The sequence below is a fragment of the Staurois parvus genome, unplaced genomic scaffold (genome assembly GCF_062004578.1).
Source record: "Staurois parvus isolate SC_StPar_1 unplaced genomic scaffold, SC_StPar_1.0 ptg000058l, whole genome shotgun sequence".
Lineage (NCBI taxonomy): Eukaryota > Metazoa > Chordata > Amphibia > Anura > Ranidae > Staurois > Staurois parvus.
The window spans coordinates 5,843,498-5,868,693 of NW_028317854.1; the positions used below are offsets into that span (position 1 = coordinate 5,843,498).

The following is a 25,196-nucleotide window of genomic DNA, read 5'->3' on the forward strand; positions in this document are numbered from 1 at the left end:
ACTTCGTCATACACGAGGTCTGAGCATAGAAATTCTTATAGATTAATTGATCCACACTAAACAGCATAGATGAAAGAATCTCCCTGCCGGCTATTGTATTCAGCAGCCAGCAGGATCCACAGCTGTTAAATGCCTGAACAGTGACTGGAAGCAGTCACTGTTCGGCTGACAATTTTCTACCTTGCTCTTTTGACAATAGTCGATTTGAAAAACCAAATTTTCGTCAAGCCAGGTAATGCTGACAGGACTACCCAAGTTTGAATTATGGCCAGTTCTGAAATTGGCTGAAATGCAAGCCAAGCTCCAGCTTAAGTTAGCAGGTGTTGAATCCCTAGCTGGACCACTAGCATGGGGGATTATTATTGCTGCTCAATCATAGTGTGTCCTGACTTCTCTCGACCCATCTTCTGACTTTTCAACGCATAGTAGATAGCTTTAATGTCAGGCATTGGGCAGGTTTATTAGGTTTCTGACATCTTGGGAGCCAGGTGCAGCTCTGTGTTGCCAAAACTATATACAGAACTAGAGCACCCAATATGCAGGCGCTCAGAAGCTGTCACCTGTTTCTATGAATCGGTGGTCCACCAAGTAGAGTAAATGACACTGGCTGCAACTGCCACAACACCCTACAGTTGTTGGTACCCGATGCATTCCCCCCCCCCACCGCTGACTGCTTACAGCATTCTTTTAAAAGTAATTAGATTATGAGAAGTTGTGAACAGACCACCACACACTGGCAGTTTTTTGTATATGTTTTGTGTCTTTTTCACTTTATTATTGGTTCACAAAATTTCCAGTTTTTTAGTTATGTATTTACATATATATATATGTGTGTGTGTTTGTGTGGTTTTGGATATTGATTATTTTGTGCTTTTATGTACAGCCATGCAGTTGCATTGTGTAGGGATGCAGAAAGACTGGGAGAACTAAGAAAGAGGATAAATGTTTTGCCACTTGGCAGGTAAGGTTTCTTTATAGCTTTGGCACAGACTAATTTTATAGATGAGAAATATTAAATGGTTTGTTCAGTCACCTTTATCTTCTGTCAAATGGTGTTAGGAGGGTTCATCATTTATTTGCATACATTTGAGATGAAAGCCGCTAAGAAATCCAATGCTTCTTCTGGGATGAAAAGTGGAAAGCAAGTATTTTCTGGAAAATCATTCAGCATGTGATTTGCAGTGACACAAATTTAGGCTGAAAGTCAAGTGAGCTGCTTCTGCTCAAATCACATCCTCGACTCTGCTTATTAATAATGGCTCATTGCTTGCTTCAGATGAGCAGCCAGAATTTCTAAGTTGCTAAGCCTTTTTAATTATTGTATAACCACTAATTAATATGAAATGACAGAAACTTTAAACTGGTAGATCAGAAGACCATTGCCTTATCATTTTTGTCCTTGTGTATGACTTCCAACCAACTGCTCTCGGGTGAACAGTCATTTAAGCAGATTAGAAAACTTCCCTGTTCATTAACGTTCCACCCTTACAAAAAATCAATTGGCAATCTCTGCATGTGTTACTAATTTTCTACTCCCTTTCCTTTCCATCCACTCCATTCACATTTCTGTTTTGAGAAGCCTTCATTGGACTGGAGTACCTGAGGGTTGTCATATCATGCTTGCTTGCCCAACTGTCTTCTGATATCTACAGACTCCTTAACTGTTGCTGATGAGTTTTACATAATAATGTACTGATCTGCAGGAGATGGATCTGCAGCTCAGGGCCATTTAGATTTAGGTCTCTATCCATATTAATACTACTTCTTCCAGTTCAACTTGTACAACCGAAAGTAAAAGACAGCCGTGTCAGCTGTAGTTCTATATGAGAGTGAGGAAAGTCACTGAAACATATACATACACTCAGTGTCCACTTTATTAGGTACACTTTGCTAGTACCAGGTTGGACCCCCTTTTTCCTTCAGAACTGCCTTAATTCCTCATGGCATGGATTTAACAATGTGTTGGAAACATTTCCCAGAGATTTTGGTCCATATTGACATGATAGCATCACACAGTTGCTGAAGATTTTTAGGCTGCACATCCATGGTGCGAATCGCCCATTCCACCACATCCCAAAGGTGCTCTATTGGATTGAGATCTGGTGACTGTGGAGGCCATTGGAGTGCAGTGAACTGATTGTCATGTTCAAGAAATCAGTTTGAGATAATTTGAGCTTTGTGACATGTGAAGTGGTCATCAGAAGATGGGTACACTGTAGTCATAAGGGATGGACATAGTCAGCAACAATACTCAGGAAGACCATGGCATTTAAACGATGCTCAGTTGGTATCAAGAGGCCCAAAGTGTGCCAAGAAAATATTCCTCACACCATTACACCACCACTGAACCGTTGATACAAGGCAGGATGGATGCATGCTTTCATGTTTCCGCCAAATTTTGACCCTATCATCTGAATGTTGCATTTGAAATAGAGACTCCTCAGACCAGACAACATTTTTCCAATCTTCTATTGTTCAATTTTAGTGAGTCTGTGTGAATTGTAGCTGCCGTTTCCTGTTCTTAGCTGACAGGAGTGGCAGTAGATGAGTCTTCTGCTGCTGTATCCCATCTGCTTCAAGGTTTACCATGTTGTGCGTTCAGAGATTGTATTCTGCATACCTTGGTTGTAATGAGTGGTTATTTGAGAAAGTTGTCTTTCTATAATCTCAATACAAAAGTACAAAAAATGGCCACTGCCCCAGTCTATAACTAGCTTATACAGCAAGGAACACATGGACGGGCAACGCATGTCAAAAAAAAAAGAAAAGAAAGTTCCCAGCTCAACTTGCCAGCCAGCTAGCCAACAATTAAATGAACCTTTCTAACAGTATTCGTTAAAAACAGAGGGTTTAGTTAGCACACATTTGCAAATACATACATAAGCCACAGAGCCACGTCACGGTACTTCAATATTCTGTGGTCCTAACTCTACAAATTTTGAGAGCCCCCATAGTAGAGGCACATGTATTTAATGGGTAGACCAAGGGCAGGTGAACCTGAGGGAGCCCACCCCTCCTTAAAGGCACAGGAGCACACTGGACACCCAACATGTAGCACAATGGCAGCCAGGGTGTCCAGTGCACCCACTCACCAACAATTCAACAGTACAAAAAATGGCCACTGCCCCAGTCTATAACTGGCCTATACATCAAGGAACACATGGACAGGCAACGCATGTAAAAAAAAGAAAAGAAAAGAGTTTCCAGCTCAACTTGCTAGCCAACAACTAAATTACCTGTCTAACAGTATGCGTTAAAAACAGGGGTAATCTCAAACCAGTCTTCCCATTCTCCTCTAACCTCTGACATCAACCAGGCATTTTTGTCCACACAACTACCACTCACTGGATATTTTCTCTTTTTCGGACCATTCTCTGTAAACCCTAGAGATGGTTGTGCTTGAAAATCCAAGTAGATCTGCAGTTTTTTAAATACTCACACCAGCCCATCTGGCACCAACAACCCTACTATGTTCAAAATCATTTTAATCCCCTTTCTTCCCCATTCTGATGCTCGATTTAAACTTCAACAAATCGTCTTCACCACATCTAGATGCCTAAATGCTTTGAGTTGCTGCCATGTGATTGGCTGACTAGCAATTTGTGTTACCAAGCAATTGAACAGGTGTACCTAATAGAGAGTCCGGTGAGTGTATATTTTGCTGTAATAAAGCAAGCAGCACATTATTATTAAAGAGCCAGCTGTAGCCGGAGGGTCAGGTTACTGCATATCAAAAAAGTATTACGATTTATTTTAAATTAGATGTACTTAGCAATGAGAAAGATCTACTTTACAATAGGCCCTTGAACACAAAGCCATGATTTCCAACAAGGCAGATCTAAGCTCTCTTATAGACAAGGACATTACAGAGTTATGACAAAGTAAGCATTGCTTATACATGTATACAAAATTATGTATTTAGTAAAGTGTACAGAGTACACAATCCCATTTGAATGGAAAGGAAGTATGTTTATTCAAAGATAAAATATTGTTGCAGAAAGTTGTAATTCACCTGTTGTATGGGACATCTGGTTACTTCCACATCTATAGGTCACATCTGCCCAGCATGCATGCTAGTTCAATCATTTATAATAATGGAGCGTGTAGGCTGAGTGTAGGAGAACAGTTAGAATTTGTAATATTGCATATGTGCAGTGACATTGCATGGTATATTATTTTTATTAATCTTTAATTTTGTAATTTGTTTGAGGGACCAAAATGCATAGACCTTGTGACTGTTTCCAATTCTGAAAACCAGTGCTCCTATTGCAATGAGTTCCTTCTAACTCACATCTTAAATTTGCATTGCCTCCTTCTTGAGCCACTGTATCTCCATTTAAAAACGTTAGCTTCCAGGTAAGTTCATGCTTCTTCTCCATTCCGAATCCTGATGTGTTGTCACAGCAGTATGGATATCGACAACCTTTAGAGAGTTTGTATTTGCATGTAATATTCAGGTAGCTGCAATGGTGAACTAGGGAGGCAATGCAGAAATAGGACGTGGCACCACTTTTTACAGGTTTTTTTTTTAAAGCTGAACTTCCAAAAGATATAAACAACATACTGTATCCTTCATTAGAATAGTTGAGGGACATTCATGGTGTTTTTAATAAAGAAAAAAAAATCTATCAATTTAAATTTTTATAAAAGTAAATTTTATTAGTACTGTATATACATCATCTCTTATGGGCTTGTAGCCTTTGCGGGTGTAAATCTGATCTCTTTTTACCGGGGTTGGTCAGCTGATGAACTATAAAGGCTTTTAAAGCGTTTGCAACAGACAATTTTGTCTATTGTATTTTTTTTTTGTTTGTTTGCTGTTTCGCAGATGCAGGCAATTTTGAAGCTTGATATGTTTGGTATCTATTTTCCACACAGCCTCATCTTTTGAATGTCTTAAAAAATGGTAATTATATTGTGTTTGTGGACTCTAAAATTCATTTAAAGTGTTACTAAACCCACAACAGTAAAATCAGTCTGTATATTCAGTAAAGCATGCTTGTTATACTCACTGTGGGACCTAGGAGGTTAATCCTCTGCATTGTGTAAAAAGGATGTTTGATCCTGTCTTCTCTGATCCTCCCCTTATTTCACATTCCCCATTTCATCTCCTGATAGAACACAGCTTCGGGGACACTCTGCACATGCTCAGTTTGGTGTATACTGCCAGAGTTTTTTCCTTTTCTTTGGAGGGTACATGTAATCAGCACATGGCCAGTCAGCACTGTCCAGACAGAGTCAGGGGTATATACAATCTCATAGGGCAATGAGAGGAGAATGAAAACTCTTCCTACAAGCTTTAACCAATGCTCAGCTGGACACTGATGAGATGAGGACTGACTGATGAGAAAAGGTATTTAGCAGTTTGTATTTACTAATAATTGCATTTCCATGTTTTGTGTACTGTGGGAGACCAGATATAGTGAACCCAGAGTCCTGGGTTTTGTAACACTTTATCAAAACCTATATATTTTCAATAAAATATATATATTTAAACAGCTGCACAAATAAAAATGCCATGCAACATACAAACTTGCAAATAACATTAATTTACTCTACAATACCATTGCTTTCAAAAACAAAAAATATAATCTTGAGGTCAAAAAACGTGTGCAAAAAATTTAAAAACAAAACATGCTTCAGCAGAGAAAGAGATGATGAATTACATTTATAAGAAATTATATATTATTGATACCATGAAAGTCCCACTTTTGTCCTAATGAAGGATATATTAAAACCTATGGAGATGTAGTTGTTATGTATATTCAGATGTATTAAGAGTTCTTTTCAACAGCAACGCATCTAGCAAAAATAAAATATACAAATTAATGCAGCTCTGTATTTAATATTCATTAACTGTATATTGTTTTTTTTTTTTAAATGCTACCAATTTAAGTAGCTACATTTTGACTTTATATCAGCCTCTAGCAATCCGGTGTACAACAGAGCTCAGAAAGGTAGAGGGTGAAGCAGCACAAATGACCAGTCAGTTCTAGTGCAGTGCTTGTATGTGAACAAGACACTATTCTAGGACGAGACATCAGAGTGACAAAGAGATGAGCCCAATAGCCTTCTGCTTTTCCTTTCACAGTCTGGGGCAGGAACAAGACCTATAAGTGTAACTTAACTAGAGCAGAGAAATTGCAGGTCTCGTTCCTTGCCAAAACTATTTCTTACAACCTGTTCAAACTTAGTTGTTTTGGAATTGCAAGCAGAATTCTGCCTGCTATGCCATATTGCGCTAAAATTGCTGCAAAATGAGTGCTGTTCATCCTAAATAGTGTGCTATTTCTGCGTGACAACACGCACAAGAATCATGGGAAAACATGTATGTAAAAGCATGCCTGGCTCACAAATTTGGTCCCTGAGCTTCTTTGCCACAACAAATGTGTGTAGGTAAGTCCATTCAAGGGAATGGGCTGCCCTATGTGCGACACACAGAAATGCCTGTAAATCACTAAAAAAAAAAAACACTAGCAGGAACCTAAGTTTTTGCTACAAGATACTTGAATTGGGGCCTTGGAGCTATGTTATGCTCAGAACTAGATGGACAGAAACACAAATCTTTTGACTGATAAAAAGCTCCCTATTATATGAGTAATTATCAGTTTGTCTTGAGTTCAGCAAACCTCCGAAGCAATAATGGTGGCAATGATGGCAGCATGAGACCATGAATGCTGATCACAAGAATTCTATGGCTTTTAGCGCAGGAACCAATTGGCTACATAAAATAAAAGCATTTAATAATACATTTTATTGTTTTATTGCTAAGGTGGAAAATTATGCTATTGTTTTTCCCTGGAATCTTATGAAATTATATTCTTACTGTTTGATTTCTTAAGAGGTGTTTTTTTTTTTATTCCAGTGGTGCAATAGCTGGAAACCCTTTAGGAGTAGACAGGGAACTTCTACGCAAAGGTATATATACATATACAAATGTAATGTTAAATTTGTGATGTTCCATTTGAATACTGATGGGCACCCTATTATCTTTACATTTTTGAAATTATGCTACCTGGCAAAAAGTCTCTCAACCTTTCACAATATACTGCATATCCTGCAGCCATGCAGCTTTCTGAGTAGTGTCCAGCATGCATATTGAACTGTGATTACTCCACTAGTGATGTTCAATCGCAGTTTTTTTTTTTTCTCTAAGCAGCCCATAGATTACTTGATTTCTTTTCCTTCTACCATGGGTGGAAGGAAAGAAAATTGCTCAATTTTCCCCATCAACACAGTCAGTGTTGATGGGGGAATACCTCCCGCAGCTCTATTGTGTTTTGCCAACAGGGATGCATGAGCCCATTAAAAACACATTCAATTATTTTTTGTTTTGCTTAAGTCGCCCATAGATGGATTGAATCTCAGCCGGTTCAGCAGGGACTGGCAGAGATTCGTATCATAAATGGGTAAGCTGATTATACTTAAGTCAATCTATTGATCGACTTGGGTACAACCATCCTGTGGGATTTTTAGCATGTGATTACTGCCTACAGCTATATCCGCTAGCAGTAACCCAAATGGAAGAAAAATATATTTGAAATATATTCTAATAATATTCTTCCCAAATATATTGCAATATAATTGAAATGCTACAATTTTGCCTCTCTCTCTCTCTCTCTCTCTCTCTCTCTCTCTCTCTCTCTCTCTCTCTCTCTCTCTCTCTCTCTCTCTCTCTCTCTCTCTCTCTCTCTCTCTCTCTCTCTCTCTCTCTCTCTCTCTCTCTCTCTCTCTCTCTCTCTCCCCTGTATTGTTGAAATGTGTTTTTTATTACAAAATATATGATAAATATTTTTAAAAATATATTCCTAATATACTGTATGTCTTTAAAATTACAAATCGACATTTTTGGAATGCATTTACAAATATATGTAAAAATATATGTTAACATTACTTTTTTTATATGTAAAAAAAAAAAATCTGAAGAATAAACTTAACAAATATTTATTTAAAATATATTCTTCAGATTTTTTTTTAACATATAAAAAAGTAATTATAACATATACTTTACATATATTCGTAAATGCATTCCAAAAATGTAGATTGAAGTGTGTGTGTGTGTGTGTTTATTGAATATGGCCAAAATTGGAGCATTTCAAATCTATGGCAATATATTTGGGAAGAATATTTTTAAAACATATTTCAAATACATTTTTCTTCCATGTAGGAGTCATTGTGTTCTGGCTCCCCATGGACATCCATCCCCCCTTCTGTTTTGCTGGTGTATAGGGTAGTAGGAACAGAAATTATAGTGTAGTGTATTGATGCACCTTCATGGTTAGAGCTGAACTGTAGGAAGATATAAAAGGCACACATTAATGTAGCTCTGTATTCACTAATAGATCATTTAAAAGTTTTTTGTTTTTTTTTAATTCAGGCAGTGTAAGTACCTGACCTGGTGTTAGCTTCTTGCAGTCGCTGTACTTGAGGGCTGGAGAGTGAGAAGCAAAGGCAGCTAAAAGAGCCAATCAGTTCATGCTGATAAGCATGCTGATAGGAGGGGGAAGCATAGTGATAGAGCTCATCGCTGTGCTGCTTCTCCTTTTACTGTCCAGTCACAGGATGGGGTGGGTCCAGGATAACCTGGGCTTAGAGAAGTGGGTTGATTGATGTTAGTCCTGAGACTGAGGACATCTAGCAGCAGTACTGCAGGGGAAATCTCGGGATCAAAAGTATATATCGCAGCAAATGCTATTTTTGTTATTTTATACTAATCCTTTTTTTTCTTGTTGTTTTTGGCTGGTGTTCTGCTTTAATGCAGATTTCTTGCATATCTCAGGATATTTCAACTTAAATTCCTAAATTTTGTCTAGCTCTCACATCCATTGCAAAGACAAAATTATGTTGTCATGATCACTTAATGGATGCTGCTTTAAAGTGGAACTTTGAAGTAATCTAGCAGGACTTAATTTGATTTTAGACTGCCCCCTTTTGCAGGTATAGCTATGTAAACCATTGCAAATACTAAAAGTGTATACTATTTAAAATCCAGTAATACACTGTCTCACCCTGCTCTGCACATGCTCACTTGCTCTCTATTTTTAGGCACTGTGCCAAAAATGTAGAGGCTGATCTGCTGACAGCCTAAAGATTTACTGCTGCTTAGGGGCTGTGGGCTTCAGTAAAATGGCAGCCTCTAGCAAGGAGAAACAGGAACAATACTGGAGGCAATTTTACATCACACACTAATTTTGGTAGCATAATTATTAATGTGGACTGTATGTTTCTTGCTGAAGAACATTATTTTTTGTTGTTATGGGTAAAGTTTCACCTTAAGTAAAATTAATTGAAGAGTTCAGCTGTAATGTATTTGTTATGGTTTTGGCACAGATGCAAGCTATTGCAGGAAAACTTGACATTGGAGTATTCATAAATATAGGAAAATGATGTCTATTTCAACTAACCAGTGCGTGCCAAAAACTGAATTGTAATTTTAAACCTGTTTACTTTATTAAGGGCTGTCCTCTTGACACATAAACTAGGAGGCAGATATATTTAGGTGCTTTATTTTTCGGAGCAATGCAAGTTACAAAGCATCAAGTGTCAAAAGCACTACTTGCAGCACTCTGTCAGAACTCGACTGGTTTGGCTCCTGTAAAATGTATTCTTTGGTTGCTGTGACTTTAAGCATTTTTTATTTTACACCTTTATCAGATCATACGTTTTTATATTTATACTCCATTTTTCCCAATAGAACTCAAGTTTGACTCTGTCAGTCTAAATAGCATGGATGCAACTAGTGAGCGGGACTTTATAGGTACGTATTTAATTTTCCTTTAAAAACCAACCTGCTTTAAAAAGTTTTATTTTAATAACTTGTTATTTTAATGATTTGTTTCAGCTGAATTTTTGTTCTGGGCCTCTCTTTGCATGACTCATCTTTCTAAGATGTCTGAAGATCTCATTATCTACAGCACCAAAGAATTCAGCTTTGTTACCTTGTCAGACTCCTACAGGTGAATACTAAGTTAAACAAAACTTGATTGAACTCCTTTTTTTTAAGTGGTTACTAAAGTTGCGAAAATTCTTGTACGACAGAAAGAAAATTTGGAAGGTATGTAATGTATTTGTATTGTATTTCAGGAGGACAACTATACTGATTAAACGGAAATCGTACGATCTAGTATTGTATGAGAAAAATGTTTGCGCTTGTCCCTGCAAATAATTTCAGACTAGAGCTGCATACTAATGTTCAGATTATCGCGCAATCTCTTCGAAAGCAGTATTTTTTCATACGATTTTCTGATTGTGTGTACTAGGCTTAAGTTTTCGGCTTTTAGCCGGAGACCTCCTTTAACAGCAAGCTTGCCAACAGCAACACTGTATTTTCAGTTAGTGCCCATTTTATATTTTTAGTCCAGTATTTACCTAAAAGCAGTTCAACTTTGTGACTTTAACATTTGTACCTGTTTATTGTTGCTCATTTTCATTATTGTATTCCAAATACAGATTTAATGGTTGTAAATGGACAAATGGTCTGTTTTTTGCATTGGTAGTGGATGCAAAAAAACTGATGTAAACTGATGAAAAACTGAAAAAAAAGAACACCCGTGTGAAAGGACCCTTAGGATGCAGAATGTCAACTGGCTAGTGATACAAAATATTCCATATACAGTGTGTGTGTATATATGTATGTGTGTGTATATATGTGCGTCACTATATATAAACGCACACGCATTTAAATGTACAGTACGTGCTCAGTGCTATTGCTATCTGGATAAAGCTCTGCATAACCTTTCTGGGCTCTTTGTGCTTTTTGCCACCATAGTAGTTGAAAGGTCTGATATATCTATAGTTATGTGCTGGAATAAGAGGTTTTTAAATGGTGTTCTTTATTTTATTTCACAATAATTTTCCTATCAAAATTATTATTTAACATATATAAACATTGCATAGGTATGGAACAGATATGTTTACATTGATTTTAAAACACTTGAAAGCCTCTTTTTCTCATTAGTGTGTATTTTACCTTCTTAACTGGTATTTTATTGGTATCTCAAATGGCTCCATTTTCTGTTCTCCTCACTAGACACCTCATAGAACCTCAAAGTTCTCATTAGCCAGTATTAGCCTCAGGTGGTAACCTGAAATTTGAACTGATCCCAATGTGTTCTAGAATGCTTACTTCAAAAGAGCCTCCCAGGATAGTAGCTGACTTGTAAATGTAAAAATGGCCATATACGGCTTGAATTTTGGCCAATTTCTTTTGAATAAATCCAAAATTTGAGCCATGGGTGGGCCTTCCGATACCACATGGCTCGATTAAACTTCAGCTTAAAAAATGGAAGGAGCCAGGCAAACAGCACAAAAAGAAAACCGAAACATAAAGGGGATGTGAATCTTCCTCAGTCCATCCAAAACATAAAAGTGTTCATTTAATACTGTTTTAAATAGTAAAAACTGTTTGGGCAGCACAGTGGCTAAGTGGTTAACACTTCTTTATGGCACCACTAGGGTCATCAGTTTGAATCCCAACCACAGCACTACCTGCCTGGAGTTTGCATGTTCTCCCTGTGCCTGTGTGGGTTTCCTCCTGGTACTCCGGTTTCCTCCCACACTCCAAAGACATGCTGGTAGGTTAATTGACTCCTGTCTAAATTGACCCTAGTATGTGTATGTATGAGTGTGAGTTAGAGACCTTAGATTGTAAGCTCCTTGAGGGCAGGGACTGATGCGAATGCATAATACATATGTAAAGTGCTGAGTAAATTGTTCGCTCTGTATAAGTACCTTCAATAAATAAATAACTATTCACTTCAGATGAGCAAAATTATAGAACAGGAACACGTGAAAAAATGGGACAATACAATCCCATGGAGAAAGGTTATTGGACACTGAGGATTTATCTTTTTCTTCTCAGTACTGGGAGTAGTTTGATGCCTCAGAAGAAGAACCCTGACAGCTTGGAACTTATCCGAAGCAAAGCTGGACGTGTCTTTGGTCGAGTATGTTAAGTATTATGAAATATTTATATGAAGTCTTTGTAGATTTTTCTTTTTGCATACTGGTTGCCATACAGTTATGCTGCACATTGCACTGTATACATTGCCTTGAAAAAGTATTCATACACCTTGAAATTTTCCACATTTTGTCATGGTACAAACATAAATGTAAATGTATTTTATTGGGATTTTATGTGACAGACCAACACAAAGTTGTACATAATTGTGAAGTGGAAGAAAAATGATAAATGGTTTTCAAATTTTTTTTACAAAAAAATATTTGAAAAGTGTGGCATGCATTTGTATTCAGCCCCCTGAGTCAATACTTTGTAGAACCACCTTTCGCTGCAATTCCACCTGCAATCTTTTTGTGGATATCTCTACCAGCTTTGCACATCTAGAGAGTGAAATTTGTGCCCATTCTTCTTTGTAAAATAGCTCAAGCTCTGTCAGATTGGATGGAGAGCATTTGTGAACAGCAATTTGCAAGTCTTGCCACAGAGTCTCAATTGGATTTAGGTCTGAACTTTGACTGGGCCATTCTAACACATGAATATGCTCTGATCTAAACCATTCCATTGTAGCTCTGGCTGTATGTTTAGGGTCATTGTCCTTCTGGAAGGTGAACCTCCGCCTCAGTCTCAAGTCTTTTGCAGACTCTAACAGGTTTTCTTTTAAGATTGACCTGTATTTGTCTCCATCCATCTTCCCATCAACTTTGATCAGCTTCCCTGTCCCTGCTGAAGAAAAGTATCCCCAAAACATGATGCTGCCACCACCATGTTTCACGGTGGGGATGGTCTGTTCAGGGTGATGTACAATGTTAGTTTCCGCCACACATAGCGTTTTGCTTTTAGGCCAAAAAGTTCAATTTTGGTCTCATCTGACCAGAGCACCTTCTCCCACATGTTTGCTGTGTCCCTCACATGGCTTCTCACAAACTGCAAATGAGACGTCTTATGGCTTTCTTTCAACAATGGCTTTCTTCTTGCTGCTCTTCCATAAAGGTAAGGTTTGTGGAGTGCACAACTAATCGTTGTCCTGTGGACAGATTCTTCCACCTGAGCTGTGGATCTCTGCAGCTCCTCCAGAGTTACCATGGGCCTCTTGGCTACTTCTCTAATTAATGCTCTCCTTGCCCCGTCTGTCAGTTTAGGTGTACGGCCATGTCTTGGTAGGTTTGCAGTTGTGCCATACTTTTTCCATTTTCAAATTATGGATTGAACAGTGCTCCATGAGATGGTAAAAGCTTGGGATATTTTTTTATACCCTAACCCTGCTTTACACTTCTCCACAACTTTATCCCTGACCTGTCTAGTGTGTTCCTTGGCCTTCATGATGCTCTTTTGTTCACTAACATTCTCTAACAAACCTAACCTAAGGGCTTCATGGAACAGCTGTATTTATACTGAGATTAAATTACACATAGGTGGACTCTATTTACTAATTAGGTGACTTCTGAAGGCAATTGGTTCCACTAGCTTTTAGTTAGGGGTATCAGAGAAAAGGGGGCTGAATACAAATGCATGCCACACTTTTCAAATATTTATATGTAAAACAACATTGGAAAACCGTTTATTATATTCCTTCCACTTCACAATTATGTGCCACTTTATGTTGGTCTAGCACACAAAATCCCAATAATATACAATTACGTTTTTGGTTGTAACATGACAAAATTTGGAAAATTTCAGTGGGTATGAATACTTATTTAAGGCACTGTACTTCTGCTTACGTTGCCAAAGAAATTGGCCTGCATTGTTTAGTGACTTGTTAACTTTGTCATTTTTGTGCTTCTCCTGGCAACATCCTCAAATTTTGAAGATGTTGATAACTGTTGGCCCAGTGTCAAATCCAAAGTTTGGGTAGCAACCCAGAGACTCTAAGTTCTTAGGGAGCCGATGTGGTAACCCCTGAGTTCTTGATTCTGAGACCCCTTCACACTCTCTGCTGTCTCTCTTCTAACAACTGATCTGGGGTGCTGTGTTGTTTTTATGTTTGCCCATGGAGTGTATTCCATCCATTCTATTTTTCTAACAACCTGGTATAGTGTGAAAAACAAGATCTACTGGGATGCTGTATACAGAAATTACTCTTTGTTACAACATATGGTCAAAAATCTTCTGAAAATTTTGGCTGATGGTTAGCTGACAACATTGTCACCTGTTTTTATTTTTTCACAGTGGGAATTGTGTTTTTTGGAGGCATTTTTCCCCATTCAATTTTTATCTATACTTCTTGTATCTTTCCAATGCAATTAAATACATTTGTCCTTGAAATAATATTTGTTGAGGAATGAGTCAGCGTTTCAGTAAATATGTTTCAGTAATTATAAAACTTGATAAAATAATAAGTTGTGTGGCTTTTCGCAGTGCTCTGGCTTCCTTATGACACTGAAAGGCCTTCCTAGCACCTACAACAAGGACCTTCAGGTAAGAGTTACCTACTTAGTTCATCTCTTTGTACACAGGGCTCTGAAATGGGTCAGCAAGGGCTAGATCTCAGCAGGACTGGAGGGTAACAGAGCAGTCGGTGACTGCTACATAAACTTCTCTTACAGTGTACAGTACTACAGTGCATCCAGAAAGTATTCACAACACTTAACTTTTGCCACATTTTGTTATGTTACAGCCGTATTCCAAAATGGATTAAATTCATTTTTTTTCCTCAACATTCAAACAATACCCCATAGAGACAATGTGAAAGAAGTTAATTTTTAAATCTTTGCAATTTATTAAAAAAAAACAAAAAAAAAAAACACATGTACATAAGTATTCATAGTCTTTGCCATGACACTCAGAATTGAGCTTTGGTGCATTCTGTTCCCACTGATCATCCTTGAGATGTTTTCACAACTTGATTGGAGACCACCTGTGGGAAATTCAGTTGACTGGACATGATTAGGAAAGGCATAAACCTGTCTATATAAGGTTCCACAGTTAACTGCGCATATCAGCACAAACCAGGCCATGAAGTCCAAGGAATTGTCCATAGACCTCCGAGACGTGATTGTATCAAGGCACAGATCTGGGGAAGGGTACAAAAAAATTTCTGCAGCATTGAAGGTCTCAATGAGCACAGTGGCCTCCATCATCTGTAAATGGAAGAAGTTTGGAACCACCAGGAATCTTCCTAGAGGGGGGCGTCCAGCCAAAATGAGCAATCGAGGGAGAAGGGCCTTAGCCAGGGAGGTAATCAAGCACCCGATGGTCACTCTGTAAAAGCTCCACCGTTTCTCTGTGGAGAGAGGAGAACCTTCCAGGAGAACAACCATCTCTGCAGCACTCCACCAATCAGGCCTGTATGGTAGAGTTGCTAGACGGAAGTCACTCCTCAGTAAAAGGCAAATGGCAGCCCGCCTGGAGTTTACCAAAAGGCACCTGAGGGACTCTCAGACCATGAGAAACAAAACTCTCTGGTCTAATGAAACAAAGATTGAACTCTTTGGCCTGAATGCCAAGCGTCATGTCTGGAGGAAACCGGGCACCGTTCACCACCTGGCCAATACCATTCCTACAGTGAAGCATGGTGGTGGCAGCATCATGCTGTGGGGATGTTTTTCAGCAGCAGGAACTGGGAGACTAGTCAGGATTGAAGGAAAGATGAATGCAGCAATGTACAGAGACATCCTTGATGAAAACCTGTTCCAGATCGCTCTGGACCTTAGACTGGGATGATGGTTCATCTTTCAACAGGAAAATGACCCTAAGCACACAGCCCACATAACAAAGGAGTGGCTACAGGCCAACTCTGTGAATGTTCTGGAGTGACCCAGCCAGAGCCCAGACTTGAACCCGATTGAACATCTCTGGAGAGATCTGAAAATGGCTGTGCACCGACGCTCCCCATCCATTCTGATGGAGCTTGAGAGGTACTGCAAAGAATAATGGGAGAAATTGCCCAATAATAGGTGTGCCAAGCTTGTAGCATCATACTCAAAACAACTTGAGACTGTAATTGGTGCTAAAGGGGCTTTAACAAAGTATTGAGCAAAGGCTGGGAATACCTCTGTACATGTGGGTTTTTTTCGTTTTTTTATTTTGAATAAATTGCAAAGATTTCAAAACTAACTTCTTTCATGTTGTCATTATGGGGTATTGTATGTAGAATGTTGAGGAAAAAAATGAATTTAATCCATTTTGAAATAAGGCTGTAACATAACAAAATGTGGCAAAAGTTAAGCGCTGTGAATACGATTTGGTTGCACTGTACGTCTGAATTGTAAGCCATTCCCCATTTGGTAACCACTATAATTGTCTTTTAACTGCTTTCATTAGTTTTACTTTTTGTCCCCCGAAGTTGGACAGTAAAATTATCAGCTATATACAGTACGTAGAGAGGGATGTGGGAACAGAACTGTCTGTAAACATACAGTCATGGCCAAAAATATTGGTACCCCTGTATTTCTGTCAGATAATGCACCACATCACCCAGAAAATTGTTTCAATTACAAATGTTTAGGTATTTGCATGTTTCTTTCTTTTGATTGTATTGGTATAACACAGAAAAGTGGAGAAGCAAAAAGCCAATTCTGACAGATTCCAATCAAAACCCCACAGATGGACTGAACAAAATTATTGGCACCTTCTCAAAATTGTTAAAACTAATTGCATTCCAAGTTTGTGATGCTCCTGTAATTTGTAGTTTAAACTCACCTGTATCAATTAACAAGTGCTGACAATATAGGAATCACACCGGCAACCAGTTAAAATGGTGAAAAATGTACTCAAACTTTCTGTTGTGCGTTTCTGTGTGCTACATGGAGCATCGGGAAGAGAAAGAGCAGCAGAGAACTGTCTGAGGATTTGAGAACAAAAATTGTGGAAAAGCATGGACAATCTCAAGGTTACAAGTCCATATCCAGAGATCTTAATGTTCCTGTGTCTTCTGTGCACAACATTGTCAAGAAGTTTACAGCCCATGGCACTGTGGCTAATCTCCCTGGATGTGGACAAAAGAGAAAAATTGATCAAACATTGCAATGAAGGATTATTCATATGGTGGCTAAAGGACCTCGGTCAACTTCCAGACAAATTCAAGCTGACCTTCAGGCTCATGGTACAGCTGTGTCAGATGTGGACAAAAGAGAAAAATTGATCAAACATTGCAATGAAGGATTATTCATATGGTGGCTAAAGGACCTCGGTCAACTTCCAGACAAATTCAAGCTGACCTTCAGGCTCACGGTACAGCTGCGACTATACGTCGCCATCTGAATAAAAAGAGACACTATCGTAGGAAGCCCAGGAGGACCCCACTGCTGACACAAACATAAATAAGCCAGATTGGAGTTTGCAAAAACTTACCCGAGGAAGCGAAATTATTTTGGGAGAATGTGCTGTGAACAGATGAAACAAAATTACAGCCTTTTGGTAAAGTCCACCAGGCCTTTAAAGAAAAGAATACAGTCCCTACAGTCAAACATGGTGGAGGTTCACTGATGTTTTGGGGTTACTTTGCTGCTTCAGGCACTGGATGTCTTGACCATGTGCATGGCATTATGAAATCTGAAGACTACCAAAGAATTCTGGGGTGCAATGTAGGGCCCAGTGTCAGAAAGTTGGCTCTCCGTCTGAGGTCATGGGTCTTACAGCAGGACAATGACCCAAAACACATGTCAAAAAGCACCCAGAATTGGTTTCAGACAAAGCGCTGGAGAGTACAGAACTGGCCAGCAAAGAGTCCAGATCTCAATCCCATAGAGTACCTGTGGAGAGACCTTAAAACAGCAGTTGGGAAAAGGAACTCTTCCAATCTGAGAGACCTGGAGCAGTTGACGATGGAAGAGTGGTCCAAAATTCCAGTAGAGAGGTGTGAGAAACTCATTGATGGTTACATTTGATTTCAGTTATTTTTTCCAAGGGGTGTGCTACCCAATGTTAAGTTGAGGATGCCAATAATTTTGTCCAGTCCATTTTTGGGGTTTTGCGTGGAATTTGCCAGCACTGTTGGGCATTGATGAGGAGGCACTGATATGCAGCCATGATGGTCACTGATGGGCGGCACTGCTGAGCAGCACTGATGGGTGGCACTGCTGGGCACTGGTGAGTGACACTGCAGGGCACTGATGATCAGTGCCGATCTGCTCTGTGACAGCGTGAGGAAAGTGTTGCTGATAACCTGCAACTGTATATACATTGTGATCTGCTGTGTCATTGGACACAGTTGATCACGTGGTAAAAGGCTACTGTGATTGGCCTTTTACCTCATCATGAGATCACCTGTGTCCGTAGGACACAGCGATGACTGACAGCTCCAGGTGTGCACCGCGGGAGGGCACGTTCTGGGAGGATGTCATGTGACACTCCCAGAACTGGACAATCGTGCTGTAGCCATCATTCTGGTATAGCGTGTTTAGCAAGTGGTTAACAAAAAACATGCAAGGATAACTTGTTTCAATGGACCCTGCAGACATTTCTTCTTTTTGGTGCTTTCGCAATATAGTGGACAAAGACAAGTTTAGTCCTTTGCATTACATTAGTGAAGTTAGTGCAAATCTACAGATTTTTTTTTTTTGTTTTCCAATACTAACCAAACATAGGTAGAGATTCATTCTGATGTCATAATTTTTCATTCTAAATATAGTTGGGTTGGTGCAGCGCTCTCAACAAAAACATATGCTAACCATGTAAGATTGTGAACTAAACTTCAGTACAATGTGTGAATCTAAAACTAAAAAATAGTGGAAACCTTGCTGGTGCTATTTGCATACAGTTGGTGATCTGCTTTTGGTGCTATTTGCATACAATTAGTAATCTGCTGTTCCCAGCTATTACCTTCTAAAACTCCAACATAGATTTAATTGAATATGTTTTTGTTGAGAGCGCTTCACCAACCCAGCTGTACTTGAACTGATTTACTATTTTCAATTTGATTACAACAGCTTACAACACTCTATTTTGCCCAGTATTTCCAGAGGTGCAGATGTTAATTGTATTCTATACAATTTTTTATTTGCCTATTGTGGAAACAGCTACCAAGCACTCTATAGATACACCTCAAGTGCCCAGCACTCAGGTGGCTATTTCAAGGAAATACAGAAGTCTCATAACTTTTAAATCCAATTAGACATCCGCTGTCCTGGTCCACGTTATTTCATACACAACCAGTAAACACTGGCTTAGAATGCTGAAATTCCAGAGAATAGTTTTGTGTGTGTTTATAATATATATATATATATATATATATATATATATATATATATATATACACTGCAGTAAGTATAAAAGCCATAAACATACTGTATATGAGTGTGTGTGTGTATGTATGTATGTATGTATGTATGTGTGTGTGTATATATATATATATATATATATATATATATATATTCTAGCCTGCAGCCAACACAATTTTCGAAAACACTTAGTGATTGTACATGCTCACATTTTTTTTTCTAATTAGAATCGCAAGCATGGTATACTTACCTGCTCCATGCAATGGTTTTGCACAGTGCAGTCCAGAGCCTCATCTTCTTGGGTCCCCTGCTGCTGCTCCTGGCTACCTGCCTCCAGAGTGCCCCATAGCAAGCTGCTTGATATGGGGGCACTCGTGTACTCACTCCTGAGCCCCGTGTCCAATGATACACTGAGCTGGGCTCGGCCCTGCCTACCAACAACATGTACATTCTGTACACAATGTATAGAACATTTTCAGAAATGCCTTTCTCCAGCACTTTTCACTTTTTCTTTTTCTTTTTTTTTTAATTTACAATGCTGGGGATGTTCATGTGACTACATCTGTCCCCCCCAACTTAGCTCTCAGGAAGTAGGAAGTGGTTGGAACCCATATGTTCATATCAAGACAACTGCAGCAGGTAGGACTCTGTGGTGAAGTTCCTAAAACTCTTGCAAAGTGAAAACTTAAAGCAGAATTCCAGTGAAAATAAAAAAAGTAAAGTTGGCAGCTTCAAAAACTGTAGCTGCTGACTTTTAAAAAACACTTACCTGTCCCTCAATCCCGTGGTGTACTGGTGTACCCCCCACAGCCTGTTTCACCGGCTGCCCTGTGTTCCCGGCGCTGACATCTTCAGTGTGGTCAACCGGCTGTGACAGCTTGCGGCTTCACAGCCGGGTGCTCACTGCGCATGCGCGAGTAGCGCTGTGCTTTGTGAGTGGTCCTGTAGTCTTTTGGGACCTGTCACATGTCCCAGAAGACTACGGGGTGAGGGCAACTTCTGCTTCTGATTGCCTTGGTGATCCAGCGGAAGTGGGAGTGGGTACCTGTCAATTTCGGGTACCTGCTCCCCCCCCCAAAGGTAGCAATCTGGGGAGTGGGGGACCAGTCCTTAAAGCGGAACTTCTACCAGCACAGGGTTTTGTTGGGATCAATTTAGATATCCAGTTCTTACTTCTGTTGCAGAGGTGAAAACATTAGAGTTGCGATTATTACATTTTTTTCACTAATCTATTGCAAGGAATTGTAATTTGATCTCTAAAGATACTGCAGCAATAATTTTGTAAAATCAGTGTTTTTTTGTTTCCTTGACTAGGAAGACAAGGAGGCCATGTTTGATGTTTATGATACAGTATGTGCTGTACTCCAAGTGGCCTCTGGAGTGATCTCCACATTGCAGGTAAAATATTTCTACTGTATTTATTCACACTTTTAGAGGCCTAGGGCTATGTCACACTAGCAATTTTGTCGCTGATGGCAACTTGTCAGCAACAGGATCGTTAATTATGGCTTACAGGGTAGAGAAATACTCATTCACCTGTTTTCATATGTCCCTCCCTCCATGGTTGGATGAGCAAAATCTCACTCCATTGCTGGCATCTTTTTCTCATGAGCAATCGATGGAAACTGGTAAGTATTTTCTCCACAGTTTTTAGCTTTCCTGTCACTAGTGTTTTATATATGACATAGGCCTTATTCAGCAAAACACTGAAAAGAAGATAGTTCAATGTGAACTACCCATGCATTCCATTAGAGTGGAACTTTTGCAGCAAGAAGACCCTTAGTGACCTCAATAGTGGCAGTACTCCATGATTAGAGTTGGTCCAGGTATAATACCCATTTATGTGGAGAAGATGTCATAGAGCCATGTTTCTCAAGTAATGGGTTGTGACCCAAAACTGGGTCCTGATCAGAGGTGGACTGGGCCATGAGGCAAGTGCCCCCCAGGCCTCTCTAATGCCCCAATAAATGTCCGGTGCTCTGACAACATAGCTTAATAAAAAACACTGGCCGCACTAATATAAATGTTAAGACGGCCGGGATCGCAACTATGGTTGGTCTTAATATTTGTATTATAGCGGCCAGCCGGTTCCATTAAGGTGATGTGCACTTAAAAAGCAGTCCCACGGCCCTCACGCTCATTCCTTCTTCCTCCGTGGCAGCGCTGGGAGGAAATCACATATAATTACACTTCCTCCCAGCCAGCCAGGCATCCATGTACGAGGGAAGAAAAGTATCACTGGATGCCAGGGAATGAGTCCGCTTGGTACTTTTTCCTGAGTTGTGGCTCGGTGATGGATAGTGCACTTTGAAAGGGCTGAAAGAAAACAGGAAAGCGATGGTGGGGGACTGAAAGTGTGCATGAAAGGGGAGGACTGAAGGAAACCATGAAGGGGGAGGGCATGAAAAGGCGGTCAAGGTGGGTAATAAAGGAGGGTGTGAAAGGGGGATAAGGAAAGAGCATAAGATTGGAGGGGGGGGGGGGGCACTGGAAACCCTTGCTCAAACTATATTGTTTTTTTTAAAAAACACTGAAGACATTCAAACTCTTAACTTAGTGTGCTTTTGAGAGAGTGAGATGCAGAGGAGGCATTGCTCAGCTTAATGACCTATTCGTGTGAGGTAGAGGGGACAATGCTTAAAGTTAGGGGTATTGGTGTTAATTATAATGTTTAGGAAATTAAATTATTTTTGGGTCGCAACTTGATGACCAAAGACAGATGTGGGTCCTGAGATTAATAATAATTATAACAGATGACAGCAAAGTCAATGTAGGATTCTCATATATAGATAGAGATTGGTGCATAAGAAAGAGAATTCCAATCCGGAAAGAAGACCTTCACTTTCCACCCAAATAAATTGGCCTCTTACCAGAAGGTCTGACCACCCAGAGGGTCGGCCAGCATGAGCAGTGTAATATATCCAGCTGATACTGCAACCGGTCTTCAATTGGAATCACTTCCAGAGCAATCAAAGATACTTCTCCAAATTAAAATTCTGAGTAGCAAACATTCCTGCTCTATTTGAGATCCTTAATGCAGGATCAAATTAGGTCTTTGAGGCCCTCCATCACACCATGTAAGCTGGAGTGGTAGAATGACACACATGGTGGCCTCACCTGCTGCCTCGCACTGACCACTCTCCCTGCTGCTCAGTGTCCTTGCTGATAATAAGGAGGACGTTGAGCAGCAGGGAGAGCGGTCAGTGCGAGGCAGCAGGTGAGGCCACCATGTGTGCCATTCTACCGCTCCAGGTTACAAGGTGTGATGGAGTGCCTCAAAGACCTCATTTGATCCTGCATTCAGGATCTCAAATAGAGCAGGCATGTGTTCTACTCAGAATTTTAATTTGGAGAAGTATCTTTGATTGATTGCTCTGGAAGTGATTCCTATTGAAGACCGGTTGCAGTATCAGCTGGATATATTACACTGCTCATGCTGGCCAACCTGACCCTTTTGGCAGTCCGACCTACTGGTAAGAGGTGAATTTATTTGGGTGGAAGGTGACGGTCTTCTTTCTGGATTGGAATTCTTTCTTATGCACCAATTTCTATCTATATATGAGAATTCTACATGGTCTTTGCTGTCATTTGTTATAATTATTATTAGTCTCTTGGATCTTCAAGTTATATGTACAATTAGAGCTGCAATTATTTTGTGAAATAAAGGTTGTGTCTAGGGGTAAACAGAGTAAATTCTGCTTCTTTTCAGTTTTATAGTAAATTTGCCTTCTGTTTGGAAATATATGCTCTGTGCTAATATGTCATTTTATGTTTCAGATAAACAAGGAAGGTATGGAGAAAGCACTGAGCCCCGATATGCTGGCTACAGACATTGCTTATTATCTGGTCAGGAAAGGGGTAAGGCTTCATTTACAGCTATAATAGAAAATTGTGCAGCTCTAAGTAGGTCAGGTCTGGTCTGTTTAGTGTAGCGCCCTCTAGTTAGCTAGGGGGAGCTAGTGTTCAGTTGATAGAGAGGAGTTCTGAGTAGCAGCCTGGGTGTGATAGTCAGAGGGTCAAATTGTGGTCAGGAGCTGAGAGGCTTTGCAGGCCAGCCCCTCTGGAATTTCCCCCTGCGCTGGGGCTTTGGAGGAAGGCCTAGAGACGATGGGTGGAGTTGAGGAGTGGCTGGCTTGCACTCTTGAGGGATCCTAGCCAATCCCAGACAGAAGGCTAGGTAAGAGGCTGGGACACCCTTCAAAAAGTGTTGGAGCCTGCTCAGTGGCAGGGGAGTTCAGGTAGAAGATAGTGAGGAAGATGTGAGGCTGAAGGCAGGAGTCTGCGAGGAGGCTCAGAGGGATGGGGCCTACCTGCAGGCCAGGAGCTGGAAAGAAGAAAAACTCAGAGCTCACTGGCCCCCAGAGTGAGGACCACCTGTAAGGCCGGCAAGGAGTGGCCCAGCTAAAAGGCCTGGTAGCAGCTACCAGCCCCTCAGCGGTACAGGATCTGAGTGAGTACTCCTGTACCCCCTTGGCGGATAGGGGAAGGACCACAATGGTGGGAAATCAGATTTGCTACTTACTTGGGACTGTCCACTTTAAAGTAACAGACACCAGATCCCCTGTTCAAGGATACCTCCAGATTGCTAGGTGAAGAAGAGGAGTTCATCTAGGGTCTGGGTTGGTACATTAAGGAGATGCTGGCTAGCTCTCCAACAGAGGCTGTGTTGCAGTGAATGCTTGTAAATAGTTCCAAGAAGTTGTCCTTAGTTCATCAGTGCCTTTGGGCACTAACCCTATACCAGTTCAAATTCCCTAAATAAAGCAAAAAAACTAAAGCTCAAGGACTGATTTCTGACTCTGGATGCAATTCTTGGTGAAGATGTGTGATGCCTAGCTTTGCAGGACTATAGAAGGACCCAAATCTTCTAGCGACTTCTAAGGGGATAGTGCTACATGAGTATTTATAAAGCACCCTACCTGCTGTATGTAATTATGAACTGATCATTGTCCTACTTTATTTATTTCAGATACTTATATAGCGCTGTCAATGTACGCAGCGCTTTACATATATATATTATACATTCACATCAGTCCCTAACCCTCAAGGGGTGTACAATCTAAGGTCCCTAACTTACATTCATACATACACATATTAGGGCCAATTTAGACAGGAGCCAATTAACCTACCAGCATGTCTTGTGGGAGGAAACCGGAATACCCGGAGGAAACCCACGCAGGCACAGGGAGAACATGCAAACTCCAGACAGGTGGTACCGTGGTTAGGATTCAAACCAACAACCCTAGTACTGCCAGGTGGAAGTGCTAACCATTTAGGCACTGTGTTGCCCACTTTAGCTGCAATGACTAATAAAAAGCCAATGAGGAGGCAGAGACTCAGAACAGCTGAGCTTGTCATTCACATCTCTGGATCACGATGAGGCTCAGGTAAGTATTGAGGGGGCTGGGGGGGCTGCTCCACTGAGGTTTTTTTTTTTTTTTTCCTTCATGCATAGAATGCAGGAAGGTAAAAAACCTTGGGCCTTTACAACCACTTTAATTTTAAAACAAAATTATCCTGCACTTGCCTTTTTTGAGCACCTAAAGAATCGGCTCCAAAAGTTCTCTCTTGCATCAAATCACTGCTTCTTGGAAAAGAAGAGTGTCTCTTATAACTGACAATCTCTTTACAAAGCTCTGAAATACCTGAACTTCGTATTTCTGGATAGGTGTGTTTCTTGTTGTGCATACAGAATAATTGTTCTATACTTTTTATATTATATAATTCATATAATGAATCTATAATTGTTTCTTTTAAGTATTAAGTTAGGCAAAAAAATGATAAAAGAACCCTCATTTTCTTGTTTGTGACTACAGATGCCCTTCAGACAAGCACATGGAGTCTCTGGTAAAGCAGTTCAGCTAGCAGAAACTAAAGACATTGCTCTCAATAAACTCTCCTTGGAGGACTTGAAGAGCATCAGGTGTGTTATGTGGTTTGGAATGAACATATCATTTTAACAGAATAGTTCATACTGAGGGGGGGTAAATCAGATCATTTTCCTCTGCAGTGTCTTTTATAGTATTGCTGTCTGGCCAATTTTACAATTTTTTTCGGATATGGATCTGAAAGTTTGCTAT

The 25,196-nt window shown here is 40.0% G+C and overlaps 1 protein-coding gene across 2 annotated transcripts in view; it reads left to right on the forward strand.

Moving 5' to 3' along the window:
• Nucleotides 1–25,196, forward strand: part of ASL (argininosuccinate lyase) — a 60,477-nt gene that overhangs the window by 32,811 nt on the left and 2,470 nt on the right. For both annotated transcript variants that reach the window (XM_089668459.1, XM_089668460.1), the window contains 9 exons: nucleotides 884–961; nucleotides 6,866–6,918; nucleotides 9,695–9,757; nucleotides 9,842–9,956; nucleotides 11,861–11,945; nucleotides 14,315–14,374; nucleotides 20,431–20,514; nucleotides 22,894–22,974; nucleotides 24,933–25,039. In XM_089668459.1, coding sequence (XP_089524585.1) covers nucleotides 884–961; nucleotides 6,866–6,918; nucleotides 9,695–9,757; nucleotides 9,842–9,956; nucleotides 11,861–11,945; nucleotides 14,315–14,374; nucleotides 20,431–20,514; nucleotides 22,894–22,974; nucleotides 24,933–25,039 — 726 coding nt within the window. The remainder of the gene's footprint in view (nucleotides 1–883; nucleotides 962–6,865; nucleotides 6,919–9,694; nucleotides 9,758–9,841; nucleotides 9,957–11,860; nucleotides 11,946–14,314; nucleotides 14,375–20,430; nucleotides 20,515–22,893; nucleotides 22,975–24,932; nucleotides 25,040–25,196) is intronic.